Here is a 20,230-nt window from a genome sequence, read left to right as displayed (position 1 = left end):
GATTTTTTAGTGTTGTTGGTAGTTTTTAAGATATAGAGCTCCGAATGAAAAATCAAGGTTTTTTTATGGTTTTGAAACAGGCACCATTTTTTAATCCCCCTACCTATACTTGGCAGACTCATCAATTTTGACTAGTAATTATACATAGTTTTTATTGAAGTAATCTAGAATTGGGGTGAGATAACTGCCTTTTTTTCTTCCCGGAACTTGAACTATAAGTTTGTCCCACTGAAAGTTGGTTGTACTCTGCAGATCTCGATCCCAACTGCCAAAACGAAGTTACGACCTAATTTTGTTTCTCATTCCGTTAATTTAGGTCTAATTTTTTCTTTACTAATTGGTTATTTAGAAATTATTTTTCATTTACATTATCAACGACTGCCCAATTCATTGCGGTAAATTTACAACTATATACCCCCCCCCCTCCCCCTCCCAGGAATCAATAGTTGAATGGTAAAACATCAATCCTAAATTAGATTGTATTCGAATTTAGTGCCTCGACAATTTTGGCCTGAAGCCATGGAAGGATGCCTGTAGCTGACTGTTGATGTAGATGTAATTCATAGTCTTTAAAGATAGGAGTAAGAAATAATGAATCGATTCACATGTTACTGTTTATCTCATAAAGAAACCATAGAGTGGATTAGTTTTGGGATCAAAATTTTACTTCTTCGATAAGTTAAAAGGTAAAAAACGTGGTTATTTTCACCTTACTATATACTCGTATGAAATATACAGTAAGGGGGAGTATCCCGATTGTGAAATATTTCGTATCCGAATCGTCGGCAGAATTACACGTTTACAGGTCCGGTGAGTCCAAAAAACAATTTCGCAACATGGTTTTTTTTTTAGTGTATGTGGTCAGCGTAGAGCGGAAACAAAAAGTTGTATGAAAAAAAATTATGTATTTGAGGTAGGTGCCTAGCAGGGATGTTACAGCAAAGTTTTGCTAAAATTGACTTTGCAGAAGTACCTCTTCATAAAATCGATTCTATACTTTTTACAATTTTCTCAAAAAAACCTTTAGAGATTTTAATTAAACTCGTTTTATATATGTAAAATTAAATTTTATATACTATTGCCTCTAATTTTAGCCGTAATAAAAATATATATAAATATCAATTATAAAAGTCTTAAATTATTAAAAAAAGAGAAATATTTTCGTAAGTGAAAAACTAATTTTTGGAGATACTTACTCCAAGTTCCCGGGTTTGAATCTGGTTGTGGCAGATAATTATTATTTGTTTCACTATAGCCTTTGAGTCAGCTCTGTGGGTTCGGTAATGCATAAAGTTCCCTAAGTTGGATAAAAATCTGGCTGTCGATCGTGATTCTGACCAAATTATTATATTATCTATATTAAATATTATTTTTTAACTAATTTTTTTACGATTTTTTTTTTAGGAGGGATCAGAAAGACACAGCAAACAAATTTCGTTAGTTAAAAGATCGAAATTTGATTTATGGTTATATTCAAAATTTCCGCATAAGTGGGTAAGTCAAGCGTCCAATACAGAAAAATAATTATTATTTAAGACCCTCCAGCAGGAGATTGATGATCGTTATAGAATAACAATCATCATAGGCGACGTCAATGCTAGAATAGGGAATGAAGACAAGGGATTCCTGCTGAATAAAACTTTAAAATATTAGCTATAGATTATGTTGGCAGAGCATTTTCACAAGCGGATGGACAAGTGTACGAGAGGAGAACTTAGTCGTTACGAACGGTCAAATATAGACTATTTCTAATGTTAGTTGTGGGTAAAACAACGAAATCTGCATTTTTGCACAGACAGCTCAAGACCTTCTTTGAGTCCTACACGCCATATGGAACTTAAATATAGCTAGCTACATTTGTTGGTTGTAAATTTTCTGAAGTGTAATCGCATTGCATCCAAAACTCTCCAATCCCATTTCACAGCCCTCGAAGAATGGTGTTGTAATTGGAGGATAAAAATAAGTCCCATTAAATCAACTTTACCCTTCGTCGTAAACCTATTGACTGCCCTACAGTATACTTTAATGGTGTTGCTTTTACCCCTGTCGAACAGATCCGCTACCTTGGACTACATCTGGACAAACGATTAACCTGGAATCCTCACACAAGACTGAATAGACAGGAAACTACACGTCGATTTCGACTATTACAGCACTTACTAAACAAACGGTCTAAACTTCCAATTCATTACAAAAAATAATCTACATGACAGTAATAAGGACAATCTGAACATACGGAGTTGAGAATTGGGGCTCCACTAAACCTTCGAATTCCTTACGTATTCAATCCTTACAATCCAAAATCCTCAATGCTCCTTACTTTGTCACAAATAAAATCATACTTTATGTTCCATAGGTAACCGAACTATCTCGAACCAGATATCATTAAGAACTCCCTAACCACCCAAAACCACTAGTTTTTAATCTTGCATCCTCATCCATTCTTGACAATTCTCCGAGGCGCCTAAAAAGAAGATGGCCCCGAGACCTGCTAGTTTAAAAACGTCATTAGAGTACTACCAAGGGGTAGTTCTCTACACGCCTGTATCACTACATTATAACTGAGATCAAATTTACTGAATATATTATAATATACTGTTGTAAATTTCAATAAAGATATTAAAATAACAAAAAAAAAAAATAGAATTTTCCGAAATAAATACAATTTTTTTTACTAAAGTTATAAGAATAATATATTAAACAATAATGATGTTCTAAATATTTAAAATATATATTTCAGTAAGATGAACTGTAGTTTCAAAATTAGTTTAAAAATTACCAAAAAAAAAAGTATAATTTATAATTCTTACATTTTATAATTTTAAAAATGAACAACAATAAAGTTGTTTATCATAAAAATGAAACACAAAAAAGATAAAAAATGCTTTTATGGTAAACACCATGATTAAAGAATATTTATTTTGCTTGACCATAGCTCATTTTCATTTCAAAACAAAAAATTGAATCTTTAAAAGAATGCTACAAGATTTTGACTACTTTTATCTTATTTCCACTTCTGCGTCACTATACCGCTGCCTGGCAATGGGATATTCTTAAAATGTTTCGGTGCTAAATCTTAATCAACCAACTGAAGACAAGAGGTTTTCTAAGATAAATTTTCTGTTCCATTTGGCAGCAGAACAGGTTAAGAATACTGTTGAGCCGAGGAGTGTTTAGTGATTAATTTATTTGTCTGCTGACTATATCACAGATAACATAAATTATTTCACTTTAGGAATTTAAATATAATGAACATATTAAATATATATGTTGATAAACTTAGGGTGAAGAGGTGTATAATAGGGGTATTAACGGTGTTGTTTCACCATGTTGAATGTTATAAGTATAGGATTGTGAGCAGCCCTATTTAAAGTCATGTTAAATGTTAAATGCATAAGAGCTCCAAGCGGATTTTCTGAGCCACTTGTTTTATAACCCTACTAAAGCTTCATGTTATTGTTTACTTCTAAGTTTTCATTAAAGTAATTGATTACAAAATACCGAAAGTAAGTGAAAAGTAAAAGTTTGGTTACTGAATGTCTTCTTGATCTTCAAACTTGTGAGGAAGAAAATCACAACATTAGATCACAAACTATGAGCAAGTAACCTAACACAAAAACAAAGAAAATGGTAACGAGTTCAGCTGGTCTGTTGTGTGACATCATTCTCCATTTAGCAGATCTAGTAACAGACTCTCAACCTTGTTATATGTTATATCGTTTTAACATGCTGAAAGAAGGAAATATTTCTCGATTCAACATGAGTTTTTCCATTTAACACGCTATAATATGTTAAACTGAAGATCATGAAGCTCAGTAAGGCGCTATGATACTAATTCCCAGGTTCCGGGTTCGAATCCGGTTGTGACAGATAATTATTATTATTTTTTACAGTAGACGTGAGTCAACCCTGTGGGTCAGGAGACCACCTCATCCATCCAGTCTTTCTATTGTGCGTACCCTTAATTGGGGGAATATCTGTTGGTTTAGCGTGGTCATAAACTAATTTCCTCTTTGTATAATCGTTGTTCAAGAAACAGATCATCTGTACAAAGTACTGAAAAGATTTGTACTGGCCCAGATTTTCATTTATATATATATATATATATATATATATAAATATAGGTGTCACGTACGTTTTTAGCAATATTTAAGGTGGTTTATTATATAGTCCTCAAAAGCTACCAAAAAATACATTTAGTCAATGGCCCAATGCCAATTTAATTTTAATTAACATAAAATTCATTATTTTGGACCAATCTGTAAATTTCTTTCTTTTTTTGAAGAAGTAGAAAATTTAATTTAAAATGATAAAAATATTAAATTTATCTGGTAATGAAATAAAAATTATTAAAGTTGTTTTTCATAAAAAAAAAAATTATGTATATGAAATAAAATAATAAAAAGTATTCTTTTAGTATTTTATTCAAAATAAATCTAGACCAATATAAATTCAAATTATTTAAATTTAGATTAAAATCCATTTCATTTAACTAATTAAACCAAGCTTTAAAATCTGCTTAAAACCCCTGTTTCAAAGATCATGCAAAAAGGCGATATCATTTTCAACACTCAAGATAACGCATTACATTGCGGCTGATTAAAATAAAATACTTTAATAATAAATCATTATTTCATTCAATTCTTAAATGAACTGTGAAAACTTACTAGAATAAAAGTGGTCCAACATCTTAAGCCTCATCAGCGCATAACCAAGAAACATGGAAACAGAATGAACTAAATAATCAGCATCATACAGACAACATGACTCTGATTGACGAAATCAGTTTAAAAAACAATTAATCTAATGATGAAATAACACAATTCATAGTCCTGATAAGTGAATAATTACTCCATTTTATGTTCTGATAACACAAAACGGTAGTGCTATAAATAATTCTGAATGATGTTCAAAACCGCTGTGACCCAATGACCGGAACCTAAAAGTGCAAGACTCCGGTGTAAAAAATTAGTTATTTCACCCAATTTTTTTATTACTTTAATAGAAATGACTTATAATTATTAGTCAAAATTTATGAGTCTGCCAAGTACAGGGAAATACAAAATGGTGGCTGTTTCAAAATGAAAAAAAAAATTAATTTTTCATTCGGAGATCCGTATCTTTGAAACTACCTACAACTTTAGAAAACCAAACAGAACATCATTTAAAGTAAAGTAAATTTATTAAAATATGAACCCTAATAAACAGCTACATTCAGTAGTTCCCGAGATACAGTTTATTAAAAGCAACATTTCATAAAAAACGTAATGAAAAATCAGTAGTTAGTAAGTTTACTATAGATATAGATTTATCTCAGAAAACATGAGACATACGAATGTCTATTAGCACTCAAATTAATGCTAGTTTAATGTGCAATAAAGTAGTTTTTATGATTTTTGCCTAAGAATATGAATTTCCCATATATTTTGTCCGAACAACTAGAAATCAATTTATTTTTGCAAATATCATGAAATATAGTTTATGACGTTTATCTTGAAGCAGTAATACGAAGATAAACGTCATAAACTACTTTATAGCATATTAACTAGCTTTAAGTGCTACTAGATATTTCAACGTCTCATAGTTTCTGAGGTATAGATTTACCACAATAAATTCACTAACTACTGATTTTGCAGTACATTTTTTATGAAATGTTGCATTTAAAAAATTGTATTTAGAGAAATATTGAATGCAAAGAGCTCTGTTAGGGCTCATATTTTAGTCAATTTTCTATACTTTAAATAATGTTCTGTTAGGGGTTTTCTAGTGTTGTAGTATGTTTTAAAAGTATAGAGTTCTAAATAAAAAAATATTTTTTATTCCCTCTGACTATAGTTGGTAGACTCATCAATTTTGACTGATACATTTAGCATTTTACATCATACACAAGTAATTTTAGGTTGTATTGTTAGAAAATAATCATAAGAATAAAAGTAGAGTTGGCTTTAACTCAACATTATTTCATTAATTAGTTGATGTTACTAATTAGAGTTTCTAGCCTTCATCAGGGCTAAGAACAGAACAAGATAACAACTAATGAATATAGAAAATAAAATATTTTACCTACTTATTCAATTACCAATAAGTATGTAAAATAACATAATTAAAGAAATAAAATAAAAATGAAGTTATATAATGCAAATAAGTATGAATATATTAGTTATTAATAATTTAAAAATTAAAATATGGAAAGAAAAATAAAATTGAGAGAAAGAAAATATATGTAAACATAATAATTGATAAAGAGGCAAAATATAAGCAAAGTTTAGCAAAATAAATGAATAGAAAAAAAAAAGATAATTTTGAAAACAGCAATAATAATATATGGTGAACATAACTAATAACGTGGGTAAGGAAAATTGAGAGAAGAAGGGGTGGTAAAATAAAGATAGGGGAAAAAAAAGAGTGAATAAAACGAACATGTTAGCTTGAAATCTAACCGCCAAGTGGTATTGGCCGAGAACACAAAAGCTTAACTTCATATTTTGTTTCTTTATCTAATATTATAGTTACATATATTTTTTTTCTCTCAATTTTCTTTTTCTTTTCATTATTTTAATTTTTAAATTATTAATAAACTAACTTCAAATTTTTATTTTATTTCCGTAATTATGTTATTTTACCTACTTATTCAATTACCTATGTATACATTTTATTTTCCACTCCTCTCATCACTTCATTTTATTAATTCCATTCTGTAAACTTATTCATTTTATGTCATTCTGTTTATATTTTATTTTTTATTTTCTATACTCATTGGTTGTTATCTTGTTCTGTTCCTAGTCCTGATGAAGGCTAGAAACTCTAGCCGAAACATTAGCACGATTAAATAAGTTACATCAACTTATTTGTGTTTAATTTTGACCGCACCCCCAACCATCTTTTCCTGGTATATTATTTCATTAAATTTAATTGTATTAAAAATTGATTTAAAAAAATTAAAAAGAAGAGCTATATTTAATACAATTTTAAATAAATACTTTTAAAAAAATAAAAATAACTTAAAAAAGAAACACGATACTGCCTGAATATAGAAATATAAGTCAAGTCAAATTTCAAATCAATGTTGCATATAAACTACGATTTAAATTTATTAACACTAGAAATATTACAAAGATACTTTAACAAATCAGTAATCATGACACATAATTAATTCGTTTACTGTGTGACTGAACCTACTGATGAATACAACCTTGTGGCTATTGTGGTTTCTAAGGTTGTGGTCACTGGTTACTAGAAGTACACCGTTTAACTATTCCTTACCACTGCTGGCTTATGAAGAAAGACATTAAGAAAAAAAAAGTGTACATATTTATATTACTCGGAAATAATTAAATATTAAAATTTTATTACTTTATCGCAAAACAGTAATTTTTATTATAAATAAAAATAAACGTCAATATTTAATAAAGGAAAATAATCTGCTGTTCAATATTCCGTGAGTGTACAACGGAGAATTTCTGTTTAAAATAAAATAAAGAAGAAAGCTGTACCAACATACAGTGCCATGCTTTTTTTTTTAAAGTGGAATTCCATTGCTTTTTGAGAAACTCTAAAACAAATGCGATAACCACCATAAGGGAAGACGGAATAAGTTAATATATGAAGTTTTTAAAAACATTTTTATATGAAAGTATATCATGTTCTGATCATAATGATGTATAATGCGTGTAATTTATTTAATGAGTAAAAAGGAATAATAATGTTATAACAGTACAGATATCTTTAAATGGAGTAAATACTAAGACGCAAAGGAAGAAAATTTGAGATACGAACAAATAAAACGAGGACTCTTAGTGTAGAAAGTTCGATCTGACTGTCAACACGTTAAAAAATATGACAATGAATAAATAAATTTAGAATAATTATCTACCGACTACCTTACAGTAGACTTTAATAGGGGTATTCATGATCTTTAGTTTAACATGTTAAAGCGTGTTAAACGGAAAAACTTATGTTAAATGGAGAAATATTTATTTCTTTTACTATATTAAAACGATATAACATATAACATGGTTGAGAGTCTGTTATTAGGGCTGTTATATGGAGAATTACGTCACACAACAGACCACCTGAGCTCGTCACCGTTTTGTTTGTTGTCGTGTTAGGTTACTTGCTCGTATTTTGTGCTTTGGATTGTGTTAGTATTGTTTTGGATTTTTTTAAAACTAATAAAACAATGGATGACAATAATAATAGTGTAATGACAGTTGTCAAGTAGTTTGATTCTCTTCCTCACAAGTCAGAAGATCAACAAAACACTCAGTAGCAAAACTTTTACACAACTTCTATTTTTCGCTCAATTTAGGCATGTTGTAATAAATTACTTTAATAAAAATATGGAAGTAAACAATAACATAAAGTTTTAGAACGGAATGTTATAAAACAAGTTACTCAAATAATCCGCTTGTAGCTATTATGCATTTAACATATAACATGACTTTAAAAAGATCCGCTCATAATCCTATACTTATAACATTTAACATGGTAAAACATTTTACACTTAACACAACATCTTGAATACCCCTAATAATGTTGATCTTACCACTGTAGAACAGATCTACTACCCTGGACTACATTTGGAATAACGACAAACTCGGAATTCCCGCACAAGACTGAAAAGACAGAAAACTATACGTTGAATCCGACTATTACAGCACTTAATTGACAATCGGTCTAAACTTCCAATTCATTACAAAAGACTCATTTAGATGACAATAATAAGACCTATCTGGACATACGGAGTCGAGATTTTGAAATTCCTCTCGTATCTAAACCCAATTATCCAAAATCCTTCGTAAAATCATCAATGCTCCTACAAAAGTTTAAGAAAAGATAACAAAGTGGTGTACGTATGAATCGAGATTGGGCTCCCTCGGCTTTTGCCGATTGCAACTCTTATCTGTATTTTTCCTTTAACTCCTTTATATCAATCAAATTTTTCGATATTTTGTAATTTATATATTTCATATTATTACTAATAATGTGAACTTTTATTTATCTTTCGGTTTACATACAGAGAATTTATTATTATTTATGTTATTATTATTATTTTTTTTTAAATTTTCCTATGAATGTGAAAATTTATATTATCACATATTGCCCAAGATTGTGGCAGATTGTAAAACTTATTAATAAATAAAATTAACACATATCCTCAGTTTTTTTTTATTTAAAAAATAATAATATTTTCATAATTAAATATATCAGATATTTTAAACATTGTCATGACTTAATATTTAATTTTTTTATTGCATCATTTAAAAATTGGAACACAAAAATTAATTCAGAGTATGTTACCAAGTATTAATATAAAAATAAAAAGAAATTTGAAAGTAATCGATCTCAGGTATTCCGTCTCCTCTTAAGCTTGATGAAAAACAAAAAAAAAAAGTTTTTTTTTTTTTCGTCAATACAAAAAATCTAAAAAAAGAGCTTAACGGCATGAAAAGTGAAAATGAGTCAAAAATAAATTATTTAACATGCTTTTATGTAAAAAGGAAAAAAGTATATATACTGACTACAATCGAAGCAATTGTTAGTCGTAAATAGGAAAGGACAAAACACTACAAGGTCACATGGTATCTTTCGGGTCGCCAAAAAAAACAAGAGGCGTTCGGTCGACAGGCTAGCAGCTTCTTTTACGTTTCATGTTCAAAGAAATACTATTATTAATAATATTATTATTAATATAATTAATATTATAAAATAATATTAAACAAAATATATATTTCAAATTGAACATACTAATTTTTTCGATGAAATATCAGTTAATTTATTTATATACTTAAACATTTCCAGTTGATTATGAATTATATATCAAAGCCCATTTCCACGTGGCAGTTATCTGTCCTGCAAGTAATATCACAACAGTGAGAAAGTATGATAGTGCTTGGATAGAAACTTAAAGTAAATCTGACGTAGCTAACAGTTTAACTTGGTAAAAAATTTATAATTAAATAAAATAAATATCTTTCACTTTAAGAAAATAAAAATCAGGAAACATACAAGTTAATAATTTAATTTAAAGTTACTGCTATGATGTTATAAGGTCCGACAGTTCACTGACAAGGCTTCTACATGGGTCATTGACGCGCAAACACAAATAGAACGACCAACTATCACGTACTGATAGTACGATAGTACTATCACAATTAGTAATTTCATAGTTTTCATGAATGTAGTGGCTGCGACAGCTGTCACCAACAACCGTGGAACCTGGAATCATTATCTATTAACCTTGACCACTAATCTTAGTTATAATATGTAAATATGTCAATATTCATTCACGTTTACATATTGTAACTATATATCGCATTACATATACTACGATCAAATATATGTACATATTATTTAAACCGCTTCTATATTATTACTTTTGGATTATTTATGTAAGAAGACTTCACAATTCAATATTAATACTTGGGCATTCTCGTGTAAATTTATTAATCCTTCATGAAAAATCAACAAGCTTATTTATTTGTCTTCTGAAATAAAAATTTGTCCGAGGCTTCTCATAACCCAGTAATTTATATGTTCATAATTATAGCTTGAAAACCGATAATGATTTACATTAAAATAAATTATTAAATGGATAAATAAAGCAAGCAAACATTTTACTGCCAGTGGGAGAGGGGGGGAGAGAGGGAGAAGTGAAACTAAAGCCGTCGTGGCAGTACAGTCGTACTATTAGCTAGATAGTTTGCAGCACTATCAGATATCTGTACATGAGCACCAATTAACTACAACGTAGATTCCTTGACAGTGGGCTGTCACGATATATAGCCTCTTCATATATATAACTTACTAACTTGTATGTTTTCTAATCGTTATTTGTCTATTTTGACAGTTATTGTTTGTTCTAGTTGATCATCGGTTCTTATGATTCACAAAGTTAAACTGTTAGTGAGGTTCGGTTCACTATCAGTGTTTATACATACACTGTCATACTTCCCCACTAAAATTACTTGTATGATAGATATACAAGTGTAAATGGCCCTCCAGAGCTTTATATCTACCTTTCTCTATCTATACTACAGCCACTTGCCACTTTAGGTTATCAATTTTTTTTTAGTTTTATATACAATTAATATTGAATATTACACTCGTTCAACATTCATTAAAAAAATTATAAAATAACAGTAAATACTAAATCATTATAATACATAAGTTGTGAATGAATCAGTAACTGGCCCCTCTGATAAAGAAGCCAAGGTCTTTCGAGAAAAATCCATCAGACCCATTGATAATATTGGACGATTTCAAAGTCTCAAATATCTTAATTAGCATTAAATAAATAAATGGCATTAGCAGATATTGAACCTTAGAGTTATGTACTATGTTCAGTAGATCATGCTTTTATAATTTGAATGCAGTTGATGTGAGATGTGCTGTATCTGGGTTGTCTTTAAGAGATCTGTTATTTTTCTCTCCTGATGGTGGCCGAATCATTAAAGTGTTTATTAGACAGTTATTTCCTGGCGTTTGTATACATATGTATAATTCAAGATGTTTGATTTCTAATTACATCATCATAATGTAGATATCCATTTATGAAATTTATTTTAGCTTTTCTAAATCCATTGTATGGAGTCTTACGAATAGCAAAAACATTTATTTATTTTTTTGTTTTTATAAATTGCAGTTTACTTGTGAATGTTTTAAATATGCTTCATCTTCTTATAGAATAAATCGAGGTTTCTTTTAGGACAGAAATAGGTCTATTTACTTTATTTATTTATTTTTTTAAGAAGTAACAGCAGACCACCAATGCAACAAAAAATTGCATATTAACTTTGGTCCAATTTCACATAGAAAAGCTGGATATTCAAATTTTGTGTTTTTTTATGCAGGTTTTGCTGAACAGTAAGCAAAACTATTTAAACATTGAAACTGCAGTGTAATAAACTAGAAAATATTTGATTTTAAAACAAGCAGAAATTTTCTTTGAAGGCCATTTGAAAGGGGCTTTCAATTCATGTTTTATGAAATCAACATCTTTAAGTTATTTATCCGCTTCAAAGACTCCCCTACCTCAAAAATGATTTTAGACTGATACTGATTGCTTTAAAATAAAACAATGTCTAGGTTATTATGCTAAAATTTAAAATAACTGAATCTGCATAGAAAAAAAAAATACATTTTTTACTTTTTTCAGTGGATCCGACCACATTTCATATATATTTTTAATATTAATAATATAATTAAATATTTATAAAGGTAAAATACAGTTTATTTAGCCTAGTAAATTATTTTTTACCGTTTTACCTGAGTTCTTAAAAGCACTACGGACAAACCTATGGGGCTAAGGATGTGACGGGCAGAGATGCTGGTGATATTGGTAAGGTTTCATTATCCAGGTATAAAAACCCGAAAATAAAGACCTAAGTAAGGTACGAAGTAGGGTACCCCCTCTCTCCTGGAAGGTTAAAATAAGTCGTCTCTCCAAAATTTATTACACCCCTACGCATTTATTTTTTTAAATCGATTTAATTGGACGTTTTAGGTTTTATTTATTTATTTTTGTTTTTAACGATCCATGTTTGAATATTAATGGCATTTTCCTCTAATATTATTCTAACAGTAAATCTTCTTTTAGAGAGTAAGAAGCGGTTTATTTATTTACGTATATATACCATTGTACAAATACATTCCAAACATCATATCACAAAACTACAATATAACCTGAAGCACCCATTACAAACTGACTCAATTTCTTAGAGAACACGGATCGACTAACCAATACTTGTAAGAGATTTCACAACAAAACTCAGACGCATGTAAGTGCGACGGAAGAACTCTACAAACTTTTAAGCGCATATTATACGACTGTTACATACATGACAACAAAAGATATAGTTTGTTGAAATCATCTTTACTGCAAGGGAACTCATGGCCTCTACCTGAACCAATATATATGTTTGTCGCTGCATACATTAACAGTTCAGGTCGTCGGTGAACTCTTTAAGTTGTTTGTATTTGTTATACAATATTGGTTCAGGTAGAGGCCATGAGTTCCCTTGCAGTAGAGATGATTTCAACAAACTATATATATAAATTATGTATTTTTTTAAAATTACTCTTATACAAATTATGTCATTTCACATATGTTATTTTTTTATTGTTATTTTATTTTCAGTTGTATTTTATTTATTTTTGCTATTCTATTGTCTAACAACTCTCACTTCTCCTTGTTTTGAGTCATGTTCTTTCTATTATCTATTCTAATATGTTGATCGGGTGAATTAAAAAATTGTGAAATGGTGAAATTGGAGGAGCAGAAATGAGAAAGAAAAATAGGTATGAATTGAAACATTTGTATTTGTTATACAGACCGAAATTGATTGTAAAAGGATACTGTAGGGGAAAAAAAATTGTTTATTATATCTTATTATTATATCTCTTTATATCTGATTATACCATGTATGTGTAATTTATATATGTCCGATTACGGATTGATAAGTATGCTGTGTGAGATAGCAGTCTGATGTATTTAGGCAGCATAGATAAATAAAGTATTTCTCTCTCTCTATTGTGTTGTATATTGTATTTTTCTTTCTATTGTATTTTATATTGTACTACATTGTACATAATATTGTAATAACATTGTAATAATTTTGTACTAACTCTGTATGTATATAATATGCTTCAGAGAAGAAAAAAAATAACTAAAAAAAATATATATATAGAATGTTGAAAGAAATAATTAAATTTGGATTAATTTGAGTGAATTTTAAAACGTGAAAAAAGCATTTAATGATTTAAATTTTCTAGGTGGCAGGGGATTGGCGATCCTTTACTTACAAGCATGAAATTCATGTGGTACACATTTGTGATACCCTTAGAAAATTGCTGGATCCCACTCATTAGAAGGAATTTCTGTTCAAATGGTTAAGTCGGTTTGAATTTTCTTTTTCACATTCTAAAGGTGCCTCTGCAAGTTTGCCAAACAATAGCTAATTGAGTATCAGTATATGTATATGTATCAGTATATGAGTATAATGAGTATCAGTAAGCGTGTGAATATGATGATTGTCTGTTTTTCGGCACGAATCAAAGGGCGCTTTCCACACGTTTGTGTTTAGTTAGCATCATTTTAGAACTACTAACTGACAAATGTTTGAACTACGTTTTTTAATTAATCATAGAATTTTCATCTTCGAATTCAATAATTAACACTAGTTTATGATAGCATATTTTAAAATTCAATCGATCCTGTGTAAATAATTGCCTATTGCCTTAAGCGGTTAAATTTTTTATGTAACACAGCAGAAATATAAAACAACTGTTCTTATATTTAAAACAATCGTCAGGCCACTGCTGAAGTACGGCTGTGAAGTCTGGGGAGCGGCATCCTTCACGAAAACGAAAAAACTACAATCTTTTCAAAATAAAGTCCTAAGAATCGCAGTTAATGCTCCTTGGATCATAAGAAATAGCCAATTGCATCGCGAATTACAAATGGAGTCAATAGAGGATTATATCAATAAACGGTTCATTAAGTTCCACTCCCAGTTGCCGACAGTTAAAGGAGCAGTGACCTTACAACCTGGGAAACCCAACCTCAACCCGAAGACTGAAACCCAGGCTGCTGCAGGACATTTTTTTATAAATTTTTAATAAATTTAAAATTAATTCATAGTCACACTACCTCTATTTACTTATTATTATTATTCATTTATTTTTTTTTCTCTTTTCTTCTCTCTTTCCTTTTTCAAATTAACTTGTTTCTTTTTACTATTAGAAGACAATTGTTTGTTTTATTTAAGTGCACCAATATCATTATTTTTTGTTATTAATTTTACTTTCCTCTTTTATTAAGAAGCATTATTCTTATCTATTTATTTTATTATTATTTTTTTTCTTTTAATAAGAACATTTTATATAGTTAGGGGTGTCATTTGTATGACTATACCCCCTCATAATCAACTGTTAAAAAATATATATAATATAAGTTATATCAACCATGTAAGGCTCACCAGGCGATCTGGTATAAAAATAAAATAATAAAAAAACAGAAATATAACTTTATAAAAACATAATATGTTTAGCTAATTATATTAAAAAATATCTCATAAAAATTCTAGAACGAAAGGTTAATTTATAGCCTTTATAGTACAACTTCTATGAATTTTACCAACGTTTGTTGCCTTCTTTGTTTACCAAGCGTTTGTAGAAGTCTTGGCTTTGCGGCAAGCAAATGTGTAGATCCATCACAATATTTCTTAATCTTGATTCACAAAACCTAATTTTTAACTTGTATAAATTTATAAAATACTACCAAAAACGGGTTTTTGTTAGTATAAATTTCAGAATTTATAATTATAAAGTGTTAAATTTCAAATCTATAGTTTGAAAGTTTTTACTAAATGAATCTTTATTTAAACCTTGTGTATTTAGTCAATCTAAATTTAATTTAAAGTTAAAAAAAAATTTAACTGTTTAGGACATGAAATATCCGCTGGATTTATTTTTAAATCGAAAGATGGGGGAGATACCGGATCTAAAATCGTTGGCTTACAATCATAAAAACAGCTCCTTTCCAATCTGGAACATGAACTTTTCAACTATTCTTCTAAACTAGCATGAGTTGAGGTTGAAATCATTAGGAAAATTAGGCTTCCTCAAGTACATAAAAGTTATAACGGTTTGCAAAAGGGTTAAAGAATTTCCTATTAAAATATACATTAGGGGTAATCATGATCTTTAGTTTAACATGTTAAAGCGTGTTAAATGGAAAAACTGAAGTTAAATGGATAAATATTTCCTTCTTTTACGATGTTATAACGATATGGATATATATCATGGTTGAGATTCTGTTAAATGGAGAATGACGTCACGTAACAGACCAGCTGAGCTAGTCACCATTTTGTTTGTTGTTGTGTTTGGTTACTTGTACGTAGTTTGTATTAAGTTAGTATTTGGATGTTTTAAAAACTAATAAAGCAATGAATAACAATAATAATAATGTAATGACTGTTGTCAATTAGCTCATCTTGATTCTCTTCCTCACAAGTTAAAAGATCAATAAGACTTTCAGTTACCAAACTTTCATGCAACTTTTACATTTCACTTACTTTAGGCATGTTGTACTATATTACTTTAATAAAATCATAGAAGTAAACAATAACATGAAGTTTTGAATAAAAAGTTATAAAGAAAGGTGCTCAGAAAATCCACTTGTAGCTATTATTCATTTAACATATAACATGACTTTAAAAAGGGCTGCTCATAATCCTATACTTATAACATTTAACATGGTAAAACATTTTACACTTGACACAACATCTTGAATACCCCTAATAGGGGTATTCATGATCTTTAATTTAACATGTTGAATAAAAAACTCATGTTAAATGGAGAAATATTTCCTTCTTTTACCTTATTAAAACGATATAACATATAACGTCATTCTCCATTTAACAGACCTAATAACAGACTCTCAACCATGTTGCATGTTATATAGTTTTAACATGGTAAATGAAGGAAATATTTCGAGGAGTTTTTTCATTTAACACACTTTAACATGTTTAACTAAAGATCATGAATACCCCTAATAATGTTGATCTTACCACTGTAGAACAGATCCACTACCTTGGACAACATCTGGAATAACGACAAACTTAATGATGACAATAATAATGACAGTTGTCAATTAGCTCATCTTGATTCTCTTCCTCACAAGTTAAAAGATCAATAAGACATCCAGTGACCAAACTTTCATGCAACTTTTACATTTCACTTACTTTAGGCATGTTGTACTAAATTACTTCAATAAAACTTAGAAGTAAACAATAACATGAAGTTTTGGAAGGAAAGGTTATATTGCAAGTTGCTCAGAAAATCCGCTAGGATCCCTTATGCATTTAACATTTAACATGACTGTAAATAGGGCTGCTCACAATGCTATACTTACATTTATGAATACCCTATTACTGATAGGATGGCGTATTTATAAATAAGCATTGTAGGGCCTAGACTTTCAAGAAAATAACAACAATACTAGATACGTAAGAATAATGATGAATAGTAAAAGATGAAATATTATTAAAGTAACTTTTTTTTTTCATCATTTTTAAATCCACTACACTCAAGTATAAAACACAACCAACAGATTTCCCGTCGGTATTATTATAATGACGTGAGATACATGAAGAAAAACACCCAGGAGGACTCAGGTTTCATTTAATTTCTCATGTTAACGACTCCTTCGTTCATGTTCCATTTAATCTCCTAGAAGTACAAGAGCGCGGTGGAATTAAAAAATCATTTAGTTCAGTCCATTTTTTTTTTTTATTATAATGAAAACTATATACAATTGCTAGTAAAAATTGATGAGACTGCCAAGTATAGATAGGGTGAATAAAAAATGGTATATCATTTTTTTTTTCTCAAATTCCGTATCTTTAAAACTATCAACAACACCTGAAAAACTAATAGAGACTTATTTAAAGTAGAGTAAATGTTCTAAAATATGAACCCTATTTACGTTCAATAGTTACCGATATATAGTTTTTAAAAAAGAAATATTTCATAAAAGATATACTGAAAAATAGTAGTTGATAAGTTAACAGGAAATCTTTATCTCAGAATCCATTTGACGTACAGATGTTTGCCAGCGCTCCAATAAAAAATTATTTAACGAACCATAAAGTAGTTTATAAAATTTATCTTCGTAGGAGTTGTAGTTTTTATGACATTTGCGTATGAAAAATTTTCCGAACAACTAGAAATAAATTTATTTTAGCCAATATCATTAAAACCACAACTCCTACTAGTACAAGAGCCCAAGAGGAGAAAAAAGGCAGTTATCTCACCCCAATTTCTGATTACTATAATGAAAACTATGTATAATTAATAGTCAAAATTGATGAGTCTGCCAAGTATAGATAGGGGGAATAAAAAATGGAGGCTGTTTCAAAGCGATAAAAAAAAAAACTAATTTTTCATTCGGAGCTCTATATCTTAAAAAGAAGGAACAACACAAGAAAACATAAGAGAACGTCATTTAAAGTAGAATATATTTGCTAAAATATGAGCCCTGATAGAGTTATTTACGTTAAATAAGCAACATTTCATAAAAATGTTGTATGGGACGTACTAAAAGATCAGTAGTTAGTGAATTTATTTTGAAAAATTTATATCTCAAAAACCATTCGACGTACAGATGTCTATTAGCACTCAAATTAAAGCTAGTTTAATGAGCTATAAAGTAGTTTATGATGTTTATCTTCGTAGGAGAAATAGTTTGCATGAAATTTGCTAAAATAAATTGATTTATAGTTGTTGGGACAAATTTTCATTTGCCAAATTTATATTCATATGTGAATATTATAAAAACTACTACCCCTACAAAGATAAGTGTCATAAACTACTTTATAGTAAGTTAAATTTTCTTTATTTTGAGTGTTGGCAGACATATGGGTGTCTTATAGATCTAGAAATATATTTTTTTAAATATCCAACATTTTATGCGAACAATCAGTACATTTTTAAGAAATTTTGCTTTTTAAAAAGCTATATCTCTAGAACTATTGGACGTAAATAGCTCTTTTAGAGCTAATATTTCAGCAAATTTATTCTACTTTAAATAATGTTATTTTAGATTTTCTGGTGTTGTCGGTAGTTTTTAAGATATAGAGCTTCGAATGAAAAAATTTTTTTTATCGCTTTGAAACAGCCGCCATTTTTTATTCCCCCTGCCTATACTTGGCAGACTCATCAATTTTGACTATTAATTATACATAGTTTTCATTATAGTAATCAGAAATTGGGGTGAGATAACTGCCTTTTTTCTCCTCTTGGGCCCTTGTACTAGTAGGAGTTGTGGTTTTCATGATATTGGCTAAAATAAATTTATTTCTAGTTGTTCGGAAAATTTTTCATACACAAATGTCATAAAAACTACAACTCCTACGAAGATACTTGGCAGACTCATAGTTTTCATTAAAGTAATCAAAAATTGGGGTGAGATAACTGCTTTTAGTTGTTGTTGTTGATTGTTGCTTAAAGTCGTAAAACTCTCTGGTCATCAACGCCTATGGCATGATAAAAGTAAAAAAAAAAAAATAAAAATAAATTAAAAAAAAAAAATCAAAATCAAAGAGGAGTTATAATTTATAAAGAAGGCGATGTGCTTTTAAAAATTCAAATACTAATGTAATTTTAGCTTCCTCATCTGTGACAGCTTCTGATAAATTTCTTCAGTCCTATCCTGTTTATTATTGGCAAATAGTGAGTACATTCTTCAAAAATATGTCTAATCGTGAGAATGGACTGACAATATTTGCTCGTTGGAGGTGGCAGTTTTCTGATTAGGTGAGAGTGCGGGAGGAGAGTATGACATATTCTCAAGCGGGTTAGAGCAACTTCCTCCGTACGGCTGTTGCGGTAGGGTGTTGACCATGGTTTTACATAACTGCCTTTTTTTCTTCCCGGCTCTTGTACTATACTAAGATAAATGTCACAAAAAACTACTTTGTAGCAAAGTAAACCAGCTTTAATTTGAGTGCTAATGGGCATTTGTACGTCTCATTAATGAGATATAGATTTCCAACAATAAATTCACTAACTACTGATTTTTCAGATTTAAAATATTGTATCTCGGGATTGAATGTAAACAGGTATGTTAAGGCTAATATTTTAGTAAATTTATTCTTCTAAAGTATAGGAGCGTTACTATGTTAAATGGTAAAAGGGTCGTTTTATGTCTATTTTTAAAAGTAACGTGTAGGAACTTTTCATGGTTAAGTCGAATATTCCATTGTTGGGACCATTCGTGGTACTTCATAACCCGTGTCGTAAGTTTAGTGAGGTCTGTATGTTGCGTTGAGATGTCAAGTAATTAAAGCAGTGCTGTCTGCGTGCAATTATTTATACATGAGGCACACCGGCTGGGATCGGTCTCATTGAATATAGTCCTCTGCGCCCCATAAAACGGCGATAAATCTGTCAGAAACAAATTAATGACGAATTAATTAGTAAGTGTGTTGTAGTACAGTTTTGAACCCAGACAGAGAGTCCCTTTGTGCCAGAAGTTGCCAAATGCTTGAGCGACATCCAAAGACATTAAAGTCAAATTAAAAATTAATAATAATACATAGCAATTAGTCAATAAATCTATTACTTTTTAATTTATTTATTTTTAATGGGCTTTTACTATGTTTCTAATTCGAGGGTTCTTTTCAAGAGTTTCATGAACCATGATGTTGATTTATTCGTTAAAGCATTA

The 20,230-nt window shown here is 29.5% G+C and overlaps 1 protein-coding gene across 2 annotated transcripts in view; it reads right to left on the bottom strand.

Moving 5' to 3' along the window:
- The window catches only part of LOC106680391 (carbonic anhydrase 1), a 210,213-nt gene that overhangs the window by 166,143 nt on the left and 23,840 nt on the right, over nt 1-20,230 (bottom strand). Inside the window, exon 1 of one of the 2 annotated variants that reach the window (XM_014420082.3) lies at nt 4,668-4,777. The exons of the other annotated variant lie outside the window; for it this stretch is intronic. Coding sequence (XP_014275568.2) covers nt 4,668-4,722 — 55 coding nt within the window. The 5' untranslated portion in view covers nt 4,723-4,777. Of the gene's footprint in view, nt 1-4,667; nt 4,778-20,230 lie in introns of those variants that run through there. 2 annotated transcript variants of the gene reach the window in all.

The sequence above is a fragment of the Halyomorpha halys genome, unplaced genomic scaffold (assembly GCF_000696795.3).
Source record: "Halyomorpha halys isolate HHAL.00 unplaced genomic scaffold, Hhal_1.1 Scaffold258.1, whole genome shotgun sequence".
In the NCBI taxonomy this organism is placed as follows: domain Eukaryota; kingdom Metazoa; phylum Arthropoda; class Insecta; order Hemiptera; family Pentatomidae; genus Halyomorpha; species Halyomorpha halys.
This window is presented reverse-complemented; position numbering and strand designations above follow the sequence as displayed.